The sequence below is a fragment of the Apus apus genome, chromosome 3 (genome assembly GCF_020740795.1).
Source record: "Apus apus isolate bApuApu2 chromosome 3, bApuApu2.pri.cur, whole genome shotgun sequence".
NCBI lineage: Eukaryota > Metazoa > Chordata > Aves > Apodiformes > Apodidae > Apus > Apus apus.
The window spans coordinates 83,221,843-83,242,590 of NC_067284.1; the positions used below are offsets into that span (position 1 = coordinate 83,221,843).

Genomic DNA, 20,748 nt, shown 5'->3' on the forward strand with positions numbered 1-20,748 from the left:
AATTATGATCGAACCTTGGAGCACTACTTGCTGGTTCCCTTCCTCTATGGGCTCAATAGCGCTAGACCAGTGATCTTTCCACTTTCGTTTACCAGGAGATCATTTGAAGCAACTGCAGTGAATCAAAACCTGAATGCCCATGAATTCTGCCATCCATCATGGAAGGCATTTGGGATTTTGTAGAACTATTTTTTAGCAAAGACTTGATTTCTGCTGTTTTTAAATACTCCCTGGTGCCTGTGAGAACAGCAGCAATATGCAAAGGAAGGTTTATGAGTGCTTAGAATATTCCTCCCCCATCCCAGTAATTAGATTTTTAAAGATTTCATAGAGTGGAGCAGCTTCAGGAACAACAATTCTTATCAACAGGGGTAGCTGAAAAATGCTTAATGATTTTCCTCCTCAGTAATGCAGTTTAATGCATAGAAATTAATCATGTTTTATAGAAGCTGATGGGCAATACTGATTTTTACAAGTGGCTGTTTAATTAGCTCAGATATTATTATTGATTAATTTTATGATGGTGACAAAGTAGATCTATTTGTTTTATCACAAGACATAGCAGCCACTGCTGCCAATTGGTTTAGTGCAGCATTTATGCTATATTAAAGGATTTTGTTTCATATGACTTTATTAACAGGAGGATTATGGATTTCTGTGGTTAAGTTTACCTAATGATATGAGCCTATAATGTGAGGGAAACATTGTGTGTGTGTGCAAAACCAGTTTTCTGTCAATGGCATAAAGACCCTTGTGACAGCCTGTTTTGTTCTGGGTGCTTAAATGGCTCCTCGATCACATGTGCAGTGCTAGGTAAGCCTTATTTCTCTAGCTGCTGGCTTGTACTGGCTGCTTATTCAAATTACAGACACAATTAAAGAAAGTATCTTCAAAGTGTACTCATAAAAACTGGCAGCAGTATTTCTGCCTGTGCTGATGAACAGTACTTTACTTTGCCCAAACCGTTCTACCACCCACCTTCCTTCCGGCTATAAGTGGGATGTCATGGCAAAATGACAAATTGTTCCCTGTTTAATACTTGTTCATGACAAACTGCTTCACATTTCCTTGTAAGGAAAAGCAAAATTCTTAAGTATGACAATTCAGGTTTTCTGTATTTCTAATATTTTTATATTTTCTGTATTTAAAAAAAAACCTCCACAAACCTTGATACTTCATGATGTTCTCTTTGAAAGAGGTGGTGTAGAGGCACATATCCACAAATCTCCTGGGGAAAATATTCACTTATCTAGGGTTTCTAGGTCATTAAACATGGCACATAGGTGGCATAATGTTTGTGCTACAGGAATACATGATATCTGAAGGGATGTTATAATTCTACAGTGTATTTGGTAGATATGAATTGTAAGTAATAGTTAAACCAAGATTTGTTTGCATAGTCCTGGTATGGAAAAGATCATTTACACAGGCAGAGCCTGCTTGTATTACTGTGGGAGTTTTTTAATATATCAGATGAGAGCAAGGCAGCTTTCTCCTTTGCATGCACTTCCTATTCTCATTCCTGACTTCACTCCCTGAGACCAGGGGTTTTCTTTCTGAACTATTCTTTCCTTGTTGAATGAGGCAAATCTTCTTCTCTCAGTCTTCATGGATAACCTCTCCAGCAAATGCTTCTAAGGTACTGGACTGTGAAATTGCATGGAGACTTTTGGAACAAAAGTGGAAAGGTGTAAACTCAGCACATATATTATAGATGTGTTATGTAATTAAACTGTTTGAGGTCTGTGACATCGAAGGGAGAAAGTAAACTTCAGACTCCATTTGTAGGTAAATCAGGTTTTGGGAGTAAAAAGTTCCAAGTATTTATGTCTGGGACCTTGTGCCAGCTCAGTGTTAATTTGCCTGACTGCAGAGGCTGGGACAACAGATCTCTTTGCAGGTAGGAGCTTGAGAGGCACTGGGGCTGAGGAGAACTGCAGGCACGGGTGGCGGGGATACGCTCAGAACATGCCGCTGAAGAACAGACAGACAAGGGGCTGTCCAGTGCACTCAAGGGACAGCCTGAAAGGGAGGCCTTGATTCATGTTTCCTCAAAAGCTTAATGATACATTCTAATAACTGAATTATACTATCATGGGAGTCATGGAATGAGCTTTCTTCCTGCGTCTTTTCTCAGCCAGGAGTAACATTCTTCAAGATTTACTTTAATTTGTCAAGGGGAATTCAAGTTTACATGTGTACATGGCACATAGCTAAGTAGATTAAGACCAGAACTTTATGATTGTCAATAGAAATAATTAGGTAAGAAAATGTGGAATACACCTTTGGGAAAATATCATCTTAACTACACAAGTGTGTTGTGGATGTATTTTTTCCATACGATCACAGCACTGCAAAAATCCTAAACTGATTTTTTAAATCATGTTTCATTTTCAGTATCTACATTTGTTAAAAGATTTTTTTCTGTATTTTGTTACTTACTTTCTGTCTAAGTATTAATCCTGTCCCGTGCCCCTATTTTTTGTGCCTCATTTTAGGAGAATTTTCCCTGTCTCTACACCCACCAATGCCCTTTCCTGCTTTGAAAATGAATTGTAGTTACATCCTCTTTGAATGCAACTTTATCAGCAGCTGTTGCTGCTTTTTATCACATACCTTATGTTCATATCATAATTCTGTATTTGCTAGTAAGAAAGTAATGTAGGACATAGCCTTGGTCAAAATACGTAGCATCTACTGTTTATTTCTCGTCTGGTAGGGGCTTTACACTCTCAGTGACCTAGTATGTTTTAGTAACCTTTAGATTTTAGGGATTCAGAAATGGATAGTGTATTATAAGTGTTTAATCTAGACACTAGATCTGGAAAGATTAGAATACAGAAAATTGTAGCTTTTTCTCTTTTCTGAAAAAGGTAGATCTTCCCCTTTCTGCACTCTTCTGAGGCTACTCTGCCATATGTGATTTTTATTTTTTTTAATAGCTACCCATATTTCAAAGGTTGCTTGAAGGAATATTTTTCCTGTGTATAACTTGTTCTCCTTTAACTTGCACTCCTTCATGCATCATGCAGATAATCCAATGTTGATACTTCTTACCAGTTAGATACTATAGAGACAGAAGAGAAAGAAAAGTAGCAGAGTCATAATATTTACACATGCGTATAGCTCACAGTGCTGAGGACACAGGAGTAATTTTCAGTTTGGTGAGACTTTTTTGTTTTCTACAAATAAATGCAGTTTACCCAGATGAAAACACAATAATTCCTAAGTGTTCTGTGCTGAATTTCATCAGGCCTCTAACCTGAACTGCCTGACCTCACATAAATATTTTTCTGCTTCTCTTTTTCCCCCCACCCCCGTATTTTGCCCTGCAGTCCTATCTTCATGTCAAAATTAATTTTGGGTATGTTTGCAGAGCTGATTGCAGGCAGACTTGAACTTTGTCCCCACTGGGAGCCAGCTGGCTGGAGGCCATCTCTGGCCACGTTGCAGTGCTTGAGCTGATGAGCTGTACTTCTTAGCAGGTCCTACTAAATGCATCTGAGCACCACACAGGCAGGGTCACTGCATCCAGTTCAGAGGCAGCTTGTGCCTGCCCCAGTTCTGAGCATCAGCAAGGGGAGCTTGTGCCTGTGTGTCATTCCCTAGGCAGAAAGACCTTAATCAGACCACAGACTCCCTTCCTCTTGGAGCCTTAAACAAGGAAAACATTTAATAATAATCTGTACTAAGTGTTATTTGAACCCCCTTTTGTAATATTTGTCTTTTGCTTTGGTTTCTTTTTGGCTGACCTTATAACCCTAACTGCATCCTTTTTCCAGAAGCTTGGCTTGAACTTAAGCAGAGGTTGAAGTCACAGCAGGAAAATGATATAGTTGTGTTTTTCTTCTTGGGCCTGTCCCAAGACACAGTTTATGCCTCTAAGGAAGAACTCCGTAGGTTTGAAACCTGTATATTTAAATGTTGGTGACTTTACACTTTATATTATTGTCATAGTTAAATTACTTTAATAGCTTCTTGCTTCTCCAGGATATGCTGAGTGCTGACATTCATTTTTTAGCAGTTCCTCCTCTTCTTCCCATTCATGCTTATACTGTTAACTTTGATTTCAGTGGCAATGTGGAATAATAATTGATAGGAGAATCACTTAGTGCTGCTCCCTTACAGAGCACAAAACAGGTGGCAGGATGCATGTCTCAGCCTTTGGTGAGGTTAGCTTGAGAGTTTCTTTTTTACCCTTGAACTCATTGCTGTTGCTTGATACATAGCAAGTTCTAAACCACTTCTATTATAGTGGTCATTGTTACAATAGAGGTAGATTTTTCACATTATATATTTAACCTAACAGTAGGTGTGAATGTGTCACCCTTCAGCCCTATTGGTTTCCATATTAACATTAAAACTATTTTGAGGGAAGTGCATGGCAAGAGAGGTTTTTATTTTTACTGTTGGAAGATTGTTGAGAAAACAGTAAGAAACAGAGTAAAGCAGAAGTTTTTCCTAAGCAAGCACCTGTGTTTTGAAACACTGCTCAGACTAGTCCACATACTTGATGAGATAAAATCAACTGCTCAAATAAAATAATTCTCCTTATGTGAGTGTATATATATATATATAAATGTGGTATGTATAAAATACGATAATCCTTTACATTTTAATAAAAAAATTATCATCTAAAAATAAGTTATTTGTATGAAAAATACCAATATGGTCTTATAATCTTCATTTGGTTGAGGTGAATTATTTTAATAATTTATTTAGCACATTTTTAATAAGCATAGTATTGAAATGGTTATTGATACTTTCATTTGCTTTCCATTTAATTTAAAAAATCACATTTTAAACCACAATTGGTAAACAATTATAAACAAATAGACTTCAACAGATGAAAAGAATTTTGATAACTTGGTGAAAACAAGTTGTATTTAGTGGCATTTTTAAACAAATAACTCCTAAGAAAGAGTATTGGATATTAAAATGTACTAATGAAAACTCTCCAAAATGAAGAAAGGAATGTACCCCAATGTGTCTTCTGTCTTTTTACCTTCTAAAACCAATTATTAAGGACATGTTTGTTTGAAGGTTTGTTGCCAGGGAAGATGAAAAAGACATCTTCACTACCTAACCTTGTGGTTTTTGTTCCCTTAACATTAAGAATAAATAGAACACTTTGTTCTTCTTTTTCACCGCCATTCTGACACTACTGCAATAAGCAAGCATAGAAAAGTAATACTCTCTTTTGATGCCTGTTTCAAAATGGTCACATTAACAATATAATAGATCTACGAAAAATGTAATTTGACTTTGAAAACCAGTATCAATCCAAGGACTGTGTAATGCTTGTGTTGTCTAACTTGAGTTCCCTACTTTTTTGTTTTGTCTATAGACACCCTATTTTTGGCCATCAAATTGTTGGGAGCCGGAAAACACAGACTATGGTCAGTGTAGAAATCTTTCCTATTTCTTTTGGGAATTATGTATTATATGAATGAACACATCATTGCAGTCTGGTTTAATCATCCCACTGTTAAAAACATACTTATATCTCATATAATTCCTGTGCAAGAATTTCTGGTATTGGCATGAATGTGTTGTTGCTTTTTCCAAAGTTTAAGTCCGATTTGGAGTTGATTTGGGGAGGAGGGAGGGAGCTTCAAAACCTGCCTTGTCATGTGCTTCTTCTGTTTTCTCCAGAAAGTGTTATCATTTACAGTGGCAAAGTCTCAATGAAGCAGATGACATTTCAATGGTGGTTGTGCAATAGTTACTCTCAGATTCAGACCCAAAGATATGCCTATTTTTGATATGCACTATGTGGAAAATTATTATGGAAGCTAATGATTCTAATATGAACTATATTAGAAAATACCTTGTTTTATTTGCTCACACCTTGGGTTTTTATTTATAAATTACACATTGTAATTACTGACGTGTGCTTAGACAGGAAAATATTAACATAATAGGTAGTAAAGTATTTTTAAAAATCATTAAAAATTATAACCAGAATTAGGTGCCTCTGTATACAAAATAGTTACCTAATTTTTAAAGAAAATGGGTTATCTATGAGCAGTCCCCTGTTCATTCTAATCCAGACTGAAAGTATGCAGCTCATCTGAAGATCAGGTCACTTGTTTAGGTAACTAAACGTACATGATAGCTTAGCTTTTCACTCAAACTTTGAAAGCTTTTCTGAAATTAAGATGCATGTTCACTTGTGATATGGAATCAATTAGCCCTTGGGAGCTGAAGACTTCAGGAATGAATGGTTCCAATAAACCCTTCCTTCCTTTCCACAGCAGACACGGGTTAATTTCAAATACCTTGCTGAATAAAACAATTTCGAGCTGATCTTCTCAGCAGAGCTGAGCACCTTCAAAGTAGAGTTTGAAAATGGGGACATTTTTCCCATCCTGTATAAGGAGAACAATGTTCATTTTTCTTTAAAATACTGAGACATCCACCACATAGTGAAAGCTACAAAGGAGTAGTAATTCATACCACACCTGAGTGATTCGGCACTTCATATGAGGGAATCAGTTGGTGAAGGAGAAATGCTTGATTTACCACTTATTACAATGTTTTTCCCTTCCTTGAAAGCATTATTTGCTTTTCTCAGAGGTATACTTCAGTATAGTCTCCTAAGTTGTTAAAGATCAGAAAGTAATTTATTATGGTTTTAAGAGACATTGAGTTGTTCAGCTGTAATGTATATTACAATACCAAGGGGATTTTAATAAATAAAGATATGCTTAACAAGTGAACTTGAGATCAGGCTGAGAAAGTTTCTATTATATCCTTTAAATTAGGGGACATTAACTTTCTAGTCACAGCTGATCACTGGATTGGGCAATGTATTTCATACCTTAGTCACTAAATAGAAATCTTATATAGTCTGTCTAGTTTTTACATGCCAGAAATATGGAATTAAACTTAAGATCAGTTTTTCATCATGTGTGGACGTGCCTTTGTTGGACAGTAAAAGTACTAAATTGAGAGCTTTTTGGGATTTAAATATAAGTCCTCTAACATATGTTCCAGTTTGTTAATTAAAGCTGTTCTGTTGCAGTGGGGTGGAGAAAGGGAAAGCCCCAACCCTGCCAACTCATTGCTCCTTCCCAGTCATGAGCCAAAGGTACAAACATGGAAAGAAACTCGCCTGCAGCTCCCCCATGCAACAGGGTCAGACCATTGCACTACAACAGGGTCAGACCATTGCACTAGATCTACCTAAGGAGGCCATGTGTTGCCAGAATTGGCTAATCTTAGAGCATTTGCAGGGAAAAAAAAAAAAAAAATCAAGACAGCTTTTCAATAGTGTTCTTATTAGGTTAGCATCTTCCCAGTGAATATAAAGAGAGGGCAGATAAGGAGAGAACTGAATACAGCTGCTTGCAAAACGGATCACGTAAGTTGTAAACAGTTGCTGTCAGAGGAATACAGAAAAAGCAAACATAATATTCAAGAATGAAAAATAAATGTAAAGTAAGATTGAAGCAATTTGAGGAAATTAAGTGATAAATTCCACCTCAAATACTTCCAAAGAGGTTCTGCAGATTCTCACAGTAATTCTGTTACTTCCTATAAAACATAATAAATAGAACTTATGTTATTACAGATATGCAAATGCATTTTGCACTTTTCATGTATTATGGTGCTGTCCATTTTCATGGACTTGTCCTGAACAAGCTTGAAACTGCACCTCCTAAAACTAATGATTATGGCAGGTATTAGGAGTTTCTCAAGGCCAGCAAAAAGTAGGCTTCCTCTGTAATCTTCCTTTACCAAAGCTATTAAAAAAGCAAACCACTTTCTTTGACTTTGACCTAATTTTACAAGTCTTTGAAAACACACTACAATTTTATTTTAATTTCAGACTTAGTCCCAACTATTTACCATTAGTGACCCATAACTGGGTTACTGTCCAGAGTGTAGCATACTGGCAGGAAAATAATTAATATTAAACTAGAAATTAAATGAGATTGAGATACTGCGTATGTTATTACCAGAGCTATCTCAGAAAGAAATAATCTTTATGTCTCTGTATAATATATGAGTATCTTTTCTAAAATGCCATTTCTTGTTTCATATGAACTTGTAATATAAAATATTTTCATTAATTAGATGTATCTGAAGAGAATGTGAAGAAAAAAGGCACAAAACCAGAAGCTTCAAATATGTCAAGAAACTGCCGACCGGTTCTCATAATAAAGCTCTAGTGCAGCGCTAGGTGTGGGTGGCTAAAAGAGGGCTTTGATTAATTTATTTTATGTCAAAGTGGAATTGTGTACCTTTTGCTTCTAGTTGTAATGATCAAAACATTGATCACCTGATCATTCTGAAGTTACTGAGAGCCGTTAATTTTCACAAAGTGCTGAAAAATTCCCTCTTTTTTCTTGGTAATTATGCTATAAGTGATGCTGTAAGAGTGAAGCCTCAAAGAAGAAAAAGCAGGTTCCATCTGTTGAAGATACCTGAAGATACCTGTTTTAATGCCTTATTTCTTGGAGACCACCCATGTGGGACATGTTGTTCTGTTCACTAGCCTTTTGGTTTTTTAAGGCTGGTGTAGTTCAAACCAGTTTCCTGTGAGTTAAGTCCTGTTCCTGACTTATGACTTGTTTTTGTGACAGGTAGAATTGGATTTCAGTTCAGAAAATTGACTCTAGAAACAAAAGCAGCTGATGGCTGAGCATGTGACCTACCTGTAATAATCTCTTTTCTTACTGATGAAACTTTCTAACTGACAATTATTATTTTATTTTTTTTTCTGGCAGATAAAAACAGTTCCTATCATTAAAATTAATTAAATCTGGAGACTTGTTAGGTCTGCTGCAACTCAGAAAGGGGAAATGTAATGTCACATATAAAGCTTTTATTCCATATGCATTTGGCCTCAGTCCTCATGGGATCTGTCAGTTTTCCTTGGAGGTTTAGTGACTCACAGCCCTTGCAAATTTGAGGAATTCAGTTCCTTACTGTTCTCTGGTTTGAATTAGAAAAATAAGAAATATGAAAGGTTAGGGAAAATTTCCATTTACAACAAAATAGCAACTATTTTTGTGTTTAAAAACCTCAAGCCTAAGCAAACAAATTAACATAGTTTTGACAATGTAAGAGATTTATAAAAATTTCAGATGTAGAAGATATGAAGAAGAATTTGTAACTTTTACTCATTTTCTCTAGTGCACTTTTGTTGATGGATAGACTCAAAAGTGCCTGTGACATACAGATCTTTTCTTACAGTTAGCTGCATATTAAAAAAAGAAGTATGTTCAAAGGACAGACAGAGTAAAGTTTTGAAAGTGCTACAGTCATGAATAGTGCTAGGCAGGTTTGGACTAATGCTAGAAGACAACTGTCAACTGCATCTGTGTAGTTGCAAGATGATGCTGTTTCGGCCTTGTAATCTCCTGTGTGTGCATTTCTCCCATGAGTTAAAAATGGAGGAGGGTCACAGAGGAGAACATAGTAAATAACTGATAGTGCAATATTAGTCTAAGAGCACGTGACTATATTATCTGTAAATGATGATAAATGAGATTTTCTGTATATTTAAAGCAGATTCTTAAATTCTGCTGCTGTGAAGAAGGACAAGTTTTGAAAATATACATATTTTCAGTAGCCTTCCAGGTAAAGTCATGTGCTGTAAATTAGAGCACTTACAGGAACAATAAAGCCTTAATTAATTGCTCTCTTTAAAAGCCTGAGCTCCCTGTCTAGGTAAGCACTACCTATAAACTTCTGTGACAGTTCTATAAACATTCATGACTCTGTTACCCCATCTGAGTTACAGTAAAATGGGACCATCTACTTCTGCTATGTAAAAGTTTTTGTCTCATAGCTGTTATTCTTCAGCATTTTTATGAAAGCAAAAATCTGTCTTTTTAAAATGTTCTTGATAATCAGCTACCAAGTCTGTTCATACAAAGCTTCCTTCCTAATGATACCTTCTTACAGCTTAAGAGTCAACTCACAGAGACCCCTCTGTGTTCAGCCTCTGCTGCTCCTTTCTGGGTGTGCACCATTGCACCCAGCTCATGTGCCTCCCTGCCAAACTTCCAGTCATGCTAGAGTACATCATACACAAAAAGTAATTGCAATAATGTATCTTGTTTTTCACATATTGAAAATTTTCATATGGTTTTCTCTCAAGAGCTTGTTGCCTACTTATTTCACGTGCCTAGCTTCAAATCCCCCTGTAAAAATTTGGTTAGGTCAGGAATTTTCTCTCTCATTAGTCTTGCTGCATCCATTTCCATGGAATAAATGGCTAGAGGAGAACTGTACACAGGATGCTTATATACTTTCTTTGCCCAAATGCTTAGGCAGGATTCCCTTGGCAGCAGCTTACTAGTAAGTGATTTATGTTTGAGAAATGTTAAGCCTTGTTGCTTACTTAACTCTGCTGGAAAACTGCATGTCCCCAGCATCTCTGAAAATCAATCTATAAATATGAGTTAGGAGCTTGGGGCAAAACTGGTACTGAAGCAGCATTTTCTTCAATAAGATCTGTCAGATATCAATACAAATTTTTTTGTTAAAATTTTATCATGAGGAGAAATTTACCAGTGTAGTGTAAATAGATTCCAGAGAGCTCTACAGTTCTGTAATCTTGAATCTTCATGCCAAATTCTAATTTTTTAACAGCTAGTGTCAGCCAGAGTATGTCAGCAATGACTCCTACAAGCAATCCTCTTAGGTCCTTAATAGAAATCCCACCTTTAAGGGCCTGTCTCAGAGTGTCTCAACATTTGCTGGATTTCTAGATGTTGTAAGCAACGGACTCTTTCCGCTAGATTCAAGTAATGTACTGAGTTGTTGCTAAGACTGAGTTGTGGCTTCTTAAGTGAGTGACTTTGCTTTGAGAAAATACTTATACACAATGTATTGACTAAGATCTTGACAGCAGCAGTTAAGTGAGGAGTACAGTCTTATCAAGGAGAAAAGTCTTTCCAGAAAATGTGGCTGGGGCCAGTGCTTGCTATGCATAAAATTTATTCTGGGCAAAACTAAATCAAATGAGTTTTAGGAAAGAGACTTGCATTAGCAGAAAGGTGGAAGGGTGACCTACAGGATGTTTTTCCACTCTGAATTCTTATCCTATTATATTTCTCCACAGAGCTACGTAATTCACTCATCAGGAGCTGTCTCTGTCATATAAATGATGAAAAGAAAGTTTCACTTCAACAAGCATGTCCTGAGTTCTGTTCTGACCCTTGCTAATTCTGACATTGACAAACCACTGCAGTGAGGGATTTGTAAGCAGGAAGCATTTTCTGAAAATGCTTTCCAGTCAGCTTAACACTTTAGAGTTTTGTACTTACCTGAATTTTTCTTTCATGAATCTGTAATTTATTTCAGTACTATGTGGAACATGGAAAATGTGCTTGACCAATGTCTTTGTATGCACACATATGAAAAGGCAACTGATCCAAGTACATATATTCTGCAGCATTATTTTAAAAGCATTACCTGAAAAGCTTTTGTAATCTACACCTAGGTCCCTTATAAATAGACATAAAATGTCCTATGATTATGAGTTCTGAGATTTATAAACATAATTCATGATTTTCAGAATTGCTTTTGAATTACTGAGTTGAGTAAAACAAAGAGGTTTGTCTGTTGCATTATCAATATGGAAATTAGAGCTTTCAGAAGTAGCAAATGCTTTTTTCTGTAGTCAAGCACTGTCTTGCCACTGATACCCCTTTGCCAGGTGGGCACTGGATAACTGCCCTGTTTGACAACTAATGGCCACCTTCTGATGCCATCCCTATTGCCTACTTTCGCAGTTTCGAAGAAAATACCCTCCATCTCCTGACGTCCTTAGCCTTTCCTTGGATTGCTCATGCCCTAAGCGGTTTCTGTGCAAAATCACTGCGTTTGGATTTGTTGGACCTCACCTTGTAGCCTTTTCAGCAATTGCATTTAAGTCTCCTTTAAATCTGAGAACCTTAAGAGAAGGTAGAAAACCAATTTGTTGGGATTTTTTGTTTGTTTGTCTGGGGTTTTTCTTGGTGACAAATCAGGGTGTTAAATTAGTGAATTAGAATTGAAAGGATCATGGTAACATCAAGAAGCATGGAATAATGCAAAGGATGCAATTTTAAATTAGATTTGACAGTAGGATATTCTTTATCTGATCCCATAGTTTATGTAGCTTGGGTGACATCTCTTTTATACCTCTTTTTGGCACTCACATATGGAGGGAGAACTCTGCCTAAAGGGCAGACAAATACCTTGCAGTGTTTTCTATTTTCCTTGCTCTTTAAATACTTACTAGGCCTATATACACTGACTCTGAAACTAGAATTTGGATTCACTGAGAGTATAAATTTAATCTGGCCTCAGTGGAGATAATGACTGTTCACTGAAAGTTATACCCACGATCTGGGGCTGAATCAAGCTGTAACAGCAGTGGGACAATTAGGTAAGGAGTTCAAGTTTGTGTACATGGTAGTGGAGATGGAGTTGGCATTATCTGTGGTCTTTAGAGGCCTGGTTGTTCTTCCACAGAATTTAGCAGAGGCTTTTTCTCTGCTGTAGTGGGAGGGAAGATTCATACCCTGTTTAGCAACAAGCTTCAATTCTTAACCTTTGAGTGAAAGCCCTGGTTTGGGTTTGTTTGGGGTTTTTTTTCAGTAAGTTTGTGTAATACATGGTATATTCAGTCCAGGTTCCTGATTCTAGAATGAAACCTGTCATTATCACTATGATCTTATTTAAAGAAAAATATCTGTAGAGGTTTCTTAGGAGCTTTGAAGTACAAGTGAACACGCAAGAATAGGAAACAAAGGTAACTATGAAAATAGGTTATTTTGGGTGTAACATTTTAAAAACTTGCAAGATGGAAAACCCAGATACCCTCTTCATGCAACTCTTGCTAGAACACTTTGCAGTCTCACTTTAAGCTCTCACATTGCCCACATTTTTTGAATGCCTGAACAGAATTTTTAAGACCACGTAGTCTGTATTTATTGCACAGCTACCAAAGTGTGTTTTAGTACTGATTTGTGGTTCAAATGCCCATTTGTAAACATCACTGGCCATCTTTCATTATGAAATGTTGCATATTAATATTGCCTTTAAAATTATTGGCAAATCTATTTTCTCATGATAATCAGTCACTTCTAAAGCACAAGCTAGAACAGCTAATATATAATTCACTTTAGTGGAGGCAATTATGTTGATTGCAAAATACATCAGAATGCACTGGCTCTAAAAATAAGAGTGTATGTGGCAGTCCATATTTAGCAAATTTAGGTTATTAATCAGACCCTGTTCCTTGCAAATAATTCATCCATATATAAAGCATTTTTCAGCAGCCTTGTCAGGTAGCAGCAAGAGTGGGCAGCTCCACAAGGAAAGATAAGTAAGAGCTGAGGGTGACAACAGTGCAGGCAGGAGCAGTGTCCTCACTGACAAAGTCTCAAGTGATCAGAAAGGTTCCAGCTCAAGCCAGGAAGCCAAGGCAGCGTTGGTAAGTTAGTGGGCTGGTTAGAGTTGTATCTGCAGTGTAGCTCAAGCAGAAGCCTGGGGGAAGTAGCTCGACTTCCACACAGCTCCGGGGCAGGGGACGTCTTGGTGGAGACCCTGGATGGACTGCTCAGGACAATTACAGCTCCTTGGTGTACTGAGAGCCCTGACCAGGCAGCTTGGGAGTGGGAGGGGTGTGTGTGTAGATAAACAAATAAATAAATGGAGAAGCAGAGTAGCTTTCATTTGCAGAACCTTTCTGTAGATTGCACTTCTATATGAAGCTATAAAAGCATACGAACAATCAAATTAGAAAAGCTGATGCTATCATTCTCTGAAGTGCCTGAGGCTCATGACTCCTTTGAGACAGCAACGGGTGACTGACCGACATCCTTCCCAGATGCTCAAGTTCAGGCTACTGGTCAGCAACACCTGCTTTGGTGCACAAAAGGAGTGCTACCGGTGAAAGATGGGAGCATCTGTATTTCAGATCTCACTGCTCTAAAAGTCAGAAGAATAAAACCTCATTTATCTGTGTCCTCAAATGTTCTGGCTGAAAATAAGAGCGATTTTCACATTCTTCTTACTTTCCAATGTGCTGGCATATTTTGTTGCAGCAAGCCAGATTACGATAACAAGAGTGTGAATTGGTGAACTCAAATTCCTGAGATGCTGCCAGCTTCTCATGTGACTACAAGTAGCTCTTAAGTAGATTCTTAAATATGTACTTCTATAATAAGGATGTAATTGTTAACATATAGCAATGGCAGTAAATTGAGTCAGACTAGGAATGTCCTTCAGGACTATTTCCTTGTACACTAGTGGATATGTTGTATTTCCCAGATAACTAAATTTTTCTTGTGCATATTCTGCCTTTTATCCTGCCTTGCTGGATAAAAAAAAATTGGTTAGATGGCTGAGTCCAAAGAGTTGTGTTAAATGGAGTTAAATCCTGTTGGCCACCAGTCACATTATATGTTCCCCAGGGCTCAATGCTGGGGCTGCTCCTGTTTAACATCTTCATTGATAATTTGGATGAGGGGATAGAGGGCACCCTCAGTAAGTTTGCACTAAGTTGGGGGGGTGTGTCAGTCTGCTTGAGGGTAGGGAGGCTCTTGCAGAGGGATCTGGACAGGCTTGGTTGATGGGCCAAGGCCAATTGTATGAGTTTCAGTAAGGCCAAATGTCGGGTCCTACACTTTGGCCATGTCAACCCCCAGCAGCACTACAGGCTTGGGGAGGAGTGGCTGGAGAGCTGCCCACCTGAGGCACCTGGGGGTGCTGGTTGACAGCCAGCTGAACATGAGCCAGCAGTGTGCCCAGGTGGCCAAGAAGGCCAACAACATCCTGGCCTGCATCAGGAATAGTGTGACCAGCAGGACCAGGAAGGTGTTCCTGGTGCTTTACTTGATGTGTGATGGGGATTTATGTCTGTATTGGTAGATTTTGTAGACACAGAAATTGCTTTGGAACCAGAGGGGTTATGGGAGTGTGGGGAATAAAGAGGTTATAGCTTCTTATGGGAATGGAAATTGAAAAAGTATGAAAGAAAATGGACCAGATAATACACAAAATGAGGAAAAATAGATAAAAACTGCATTACAATGTAACTTCATTTTACATCAAGTAACAACTGTAGCTGCATCTGAAGGTATTAAAAGTGCTTGCCATCAGTTCCACTGAAATAGCATTCACTGGGGTGGGTTTGCATGCATCTGCAGGTGACTTGTCAGAAATAAATGTTTCCATGGTGTTGTAAAACATATAATTGATCTCACAACCTCAAAAATCAAAGCAAAGCTAAATGTAAGATGAGCACTTCCTTTTTCCTAGAGATTGCAAGAGTTAGGTTCTCATGTGAAGTTATTCCCCTTTGCTTCTGTAGCCATGACCAGTAAATGTGGGCTCTTCTTGCTGATCGTAAGAACTTCCTACCTACATTCATCAAACGATTCCTCAATCACACACATGAGAAGGTGCTCTGATGTAATTAAATGGGTAAATATTGCAGAATAAGGAATTGTGCTGGGGAAATCTGCACAATATTCAGAGCTGATGTGAAGTATTCATTGCTAAACAGTCAACTGGAAATGTACTTCATTTAAGGGTGCATAGAGTGCATAAAGAATGAGGGATTGAGCAACAGGATTCAAACCACTGTACTGTTTATGTAGCCTTAGATTTAATTTTAATCCATGTGTCCTTTGAGTATTTCGCTGTCGATATTCCATTTTATTCATTAAGGTTCTTCTCTGTCTGAATGAGGTGGAAACAGAAGAGCTCTACTGAAGGATTTCAGATTTAGAAAATTAATGAAATAATATTTTTTCTCATAATATCTAATGCATGATACACTTCTTTCATTTTTTTGGTCTTACATTATTTTCTGTTCTAAATAGTGTTTATAGCAGACTACAGTATGAGACTTGAATTTTATCTGGAATTAATTTTTTAGCTAAAATATTCTTAGGTTGAAATTTTGTGATTTCTAAATATAAAGTAAATATCAATAAAACCATGTATACACTTCTTAAAAACCTGTTTGACTAATACAGCAGCCACTCCTCATAACTTATGCATTCTGAGTTATATACACAGTTTAAAAAATGTTTATGCCATTTTTTCTTTAATGTACTAGTTTCCTGGCCATTTAACAACCTAACCCCAAGTGTATCTCATGTATTTTGTATATGATGTCTGTTGCATAAAGCAGATTTTATAGTTATTTAATGAATCTCTGTATCTGACCCATCATTTTAGTTACAATACTGGCAGTGTTGATCCCCTATTTAAAGCTAAGAGTAGAGGGAGAAATCAAACCAAAAAAAGCTAGCTAATGAAGCCTCTGGACTTCTGGTCTGCTGTGTTTGTGAGATTGTAGCAAATTCTGTGTTATTTTACTCTGTTCCAGCTGTTTACCTCTGCAAGCGGACAATGCAAAACAAAGCAAGGCTAGAGCTAGCAGACTATGAAGCTGTAAGTACTTGGGAAAAAGTAAATTTCTCTGCTGGGCCTAGTGAGTGTATAAAACAATGTTAAATGTGAGAACTATAAACATTATGAGTGAAAATTTTTTAGTTATCCACTATTGTCAGCATTTGGGTCTGTCAGTGCTCAGTATTCATAAATGCTGTTTGAGAGACTGTAGTGAAGGCTTGCTGGGCAAAGGTTGAGATTTTGGTCCATTTCTAATCTTACTCTCCTCAAATCATGATGCCAGGATCAGAAATAACTGTTCACAAATCCCAGATATGTCACAGAGTATTTGAAAGCGCAATTGTAGTCTCCATTGTCTAAGGTTTGAATAAAGGATCATCAGCAACATTTTCAAAAGCATTTGGTACCTGGAGAAATATAAATCTCATTCTTAAAATTAATTCTGGCATTTTAGCCATTGTCCTGTCAGATGAGAGACAAAAAGGGTCTCCCTTTTTGGAGAGGTATTCCCATTACCTGAGATTTGTACTGTGCCCCAAGCAAGGTAAGATAGTTGGGGCCAGGAAGAGCTGAGAAAAGAGGGAGTTTGATTAGCTGATTAGGATGACCCTTACTAAGGAAAAACATGTATGGAATTCCATTCACATCCCCCCAAAAGTTCCTGAATTTTTCATGAAAATGTCAGCATAAAATTCATGAACAGCCTTGTCTCTGCACTGAAAGCTGTCCAGCTGTGCTATTGTGACATGATAGCACAGTAGTCAGCCAGGCCTCTCAATATGCCAAATACTCCAGCCGCAGCACCATGCTGACACACTTTATTGCTTCTTCTGGCATAAGCGTGCTTTTCAGTGTACTGCACTGTGGGGTATGCATGATTTTATACTCACTTGCCTTAGAAAATTAATCTCCGGTATACAATCCACAAGAGCCTTTATTGGTATTGACAAGGTCTCTAGAAAGTCTACTCTTCACTCTCTGCAGTCCTTATTTTCAGTAAGTGTGTCATACAGATATACTTGCACTGCATAGAAATGCAGTTAAAGCAACACTTTTTCTTAGGAAGTTTACAGACAATTTTTCACATAGTCTCTGTAAAAGCAATGCACAAAGGTATCAGGGGTCTTTTTGGAGAGGGATATGAAGAGAAGAGCCTCAGCCGTCTTCATGTTGACAGTCTGCATACTGTTGTCTTTAAAGGTGGACAGATACTGGAAAAGCTCTGTTACAGACAGTGAAGCTGTTTCAGCATCATTTGAGGAGAGAATTTTGCTATGATTTTAGAAATATTCTTCCTGTTATCATTAGTAGGCTGTAGGAGATCTATTTCCTGTACAGAAGTGAAGAACTATAGTCTGCATTTTTTAAAAATCAGAATAGCTGTGGAAGTCTCAGAAGATTCCTATACTGCCAAAATATTGATAACTTATTATTGTATTCCAAATAAATTATAGACAGCCAACATTGTTTGACTGAAAACATTTGTATAGATGACTGATGGGAATCATCATGTGGATCATTCAGCATGGAAAGTACTGCTGCTATTTTTCAGTATTGGGTACTTTCAAAACAAGAATGTTGCTTTCTATTATCACAAAATTACTTAGCCAGCATCTAGTATATAAAAATGCTTCAGAAATCCCACATTCTACCAAAGGTTGCATCCGGTTTTGTCGTTAGAATTTCAAAACTAAAATAGTTGGAGAATTCCAAAGTAGATAGATCTAGTAGTTAATGCAAAGGCTTTCTATCAGGTAAGTAAGGTACACTTACACTGTCACAAATATAATGACTTGTATTACATCTTGGGAGGGGGAAAAGGGTGTAGGGAAAGATAAGCTAAATGCTATTAAACAGTAAATAACTTGCAACCTAACCCACTAACATTTTGATGTATTTTCAGGAGAGTTTGGCCAGGCTACAGCGAGCATTTGCTCGGAAATGGGAGTTTATTTTTATGCAAGCTGAAGCACAGGCAAAGTAAGTTTCTTTGAAGATGAGGAATTTTGATTTTTCATGCTTTTTGGAGGGAGGAAGGGAGGGAAGAGTGATTGGATTACTGTCATTAACAAGTTTATTTTAAATATCCTGCAACATTGACAGAGTGGACAAGAAGAGAGACAAGATAGAGAGGAAGATTCTTGACAGCCAGGAGAGAGCTTTCTGGGATGTGCACCGGCCGGTGGTGAGTGCTGCTGGGGTTACTCTGCCTGTGAGCAGGGCCACTGATAAATGTCAGCGTTTGTGGAGCATTGGTGTAGCCTGGGAACAAGTAAAAGAGCTGGGGGTTTGGCACCTGCCTCTCTTTTTTGCAGAATCTATAGTTTTTATCATTCTGCTATTGCAGACTGCAAAAATGTGCTAAGCCTTTCAGCTTCACTCTGGTCATATTTTGAATCTATTTTTAATGTACATAAAGATTCGATATTGTTGGCTTTGAGCTGTGGGAGTCATATACTGTCTAAACAAGATTTGTCTGAGTTGCTTGTCAAAGTCCATCTGAAACAAAATTTTTAAAAGGAGTCTTACATATCAGCTACCTTTGGAAGTTAAAACTCTGAGAAAGAACATCAAATGTTACAAGATGTCTAATTCAACTGGGAGAACTCAATAATCACACTTAATACGTAATTATATTTCTTTCCCTTACCTAGAATGAAGCTTTCATTTTTTTTTGTTATTGGGATGATTACCAGTGAAACCAAATGTGGACTCTATCTTCCATTGTGACAGTGGGAAAAGATGCTTACATGAAACTAATTGTTTTGGGGAAGTGAAGTTAAATTGATGATATCTGTAGAAGAGGTGAATACAGTGAGAAAGTTTCAAATAAAAACAATGACCTTGGACAGGGTCAGACTGTGGAATTGAGAGAGAAGTAGAAGAAATGGATTTTTTAGGTAGGATTTAGAATGTCAGGTAGAGAAAATAATTTGAATGAAAGATTCAAACCGCAGGTATTAGATACAAGACTGCAACATTATTATCTAGTTACTGACATAAAATAAGGAAGGAGGACAGAAAACAATCTGCCATCTGATGTTGATGGGAGCTATAAATGGAATGGAAACAGAAAGTTCTGAAGGACCGGAGGACTTTGAAGGGGCAGACAGCTTTTATATTCGCTGCAGAAATGGATCTAAGGGTTTCAAATCTGGGAATGAGATGCTATTTCCAGGTTTGGAAGGGAAGAAAAATTGTTGAAGTTTCAAGTTAAGATACAGGCAGACAATAAGGAGGGAATAAAAGGGCCTAGGACAGGAGGAACTGAGTCTGATTAAGAGCTTTGGCTGACCAGCAGCTAAATCTGCCTGGTCCCGCAGATGTTTTTAATCTGGCTGCAGACATACCTAGGAAATATCAGAGGCAAAGGACTGGCTTACGGTCAGCAACGTAGGCTTCTGGCTCTAGGAGATATAAACAGAAGAACAGAGAGGTTGATACTCTGGCTGCTCAGCTCCTCTCACTAGTTAATGAAATACTAATTTTGAAAACTTTATGAGAAGCTTCTATTAAAAAGAATTAAAAATAAAAGAGGGACAGACTGAAAAGAGGAGGTTGATGCTGAGGCTTATGGCTTCTAATGGCTTTTCAAAGTCCCCAAAAGCCCATCAAAAATTCACAGAAATGTTGCTCTAACTCTGGAGCAAATTTTGGAAAATCAGCTAATAATTGGGTGAGAATCTGGGGCTAATTATTATTTTTATTTAGTTTTTCATCTTATGATAAATGTTAAGAGGCTGGGGGCAGCAGCAATATTGTTCAGAATTCACCCCAACTTAATTTATTTTTTTTTGCTGAAAATGAATTTTAAGGACTCAATATTTCATTATTTGATTTTCATGTTTAGGTGACTAAATATTTTCCAGGGCTTTTTTGCAGGTGTCATAGACCCTAGTTGCTTTCTTTCTTACATATCTGGCTACAGTGCTGGTAACAGAAACTTTACATATAAAATACAATCTATGAATATTGCATCTGCATTTGATTTTAAAAAAAGAGATATTTTAAGGTGATAAAAGGGATAGAAGAGGGAAACAAGCCATCAGTCCAACAGGACAGTGCAGCAGTGCACTACAGGAATGGGAGACATGAAGAAAGAACAGCTCTATAACAGTGAAACCAGTAGAGTGTAGCTGCAGAAAAAGAGCATGATTTGGGTATCAGAAAGGTCACTGTAACTGTTTAAAATAAAGGAAATGAACCAAGGTTTGACGTGTAGAGAGCATTTTCCTCAAAAATACCTCTGTTTCATAGGTCAAAGTCAATCCTGCAGGTGGTTACAGAGACCCTAGAAGATTTATACCATAGTCTGAGAGACAAATGCTTGAAAGTGATCATGGCTGTTACTTTTGATGAGCTGGCTGGCTAGTG

The 20,748-nt window shown here is 37.4% G+C and overlaps 1 protein-coding gene across 7 annotated transcripts in view; it reads left to right on the top strand.

The window, feature by feature from the left end:
• The window catches only part of RGS7 (regulator of G protein signaling 7), a 264,913-nt gene that overhangs the window by 188,231 nt on the left and 55,934 nt on the right, over positions 1–20,748 (top strand). For all 7 annotated transcript variants that reach the window (XM_051615774.1, XM_051615776.1, XM_051615777.1 and 4 more), the window contains 4 exons: positions 5,348–5,399; positions 16,349–16,413; positions 18,278–18,354; positions 18,478–18,559. In XM_051615774.1, the coding sequence (XP_051471734.1) occupies positions 5,348–5,399; positions 16,349–16,413; positions 18,278–18,354; positions 18,478–18,559 (276 nt within the window). The remainder of the gene's footprint in view (positions 1–5,347; positions 5,400–16,348; positions 16,414–18,277; positions 18,355–18,477; positions 18,560–20,748) is intronic.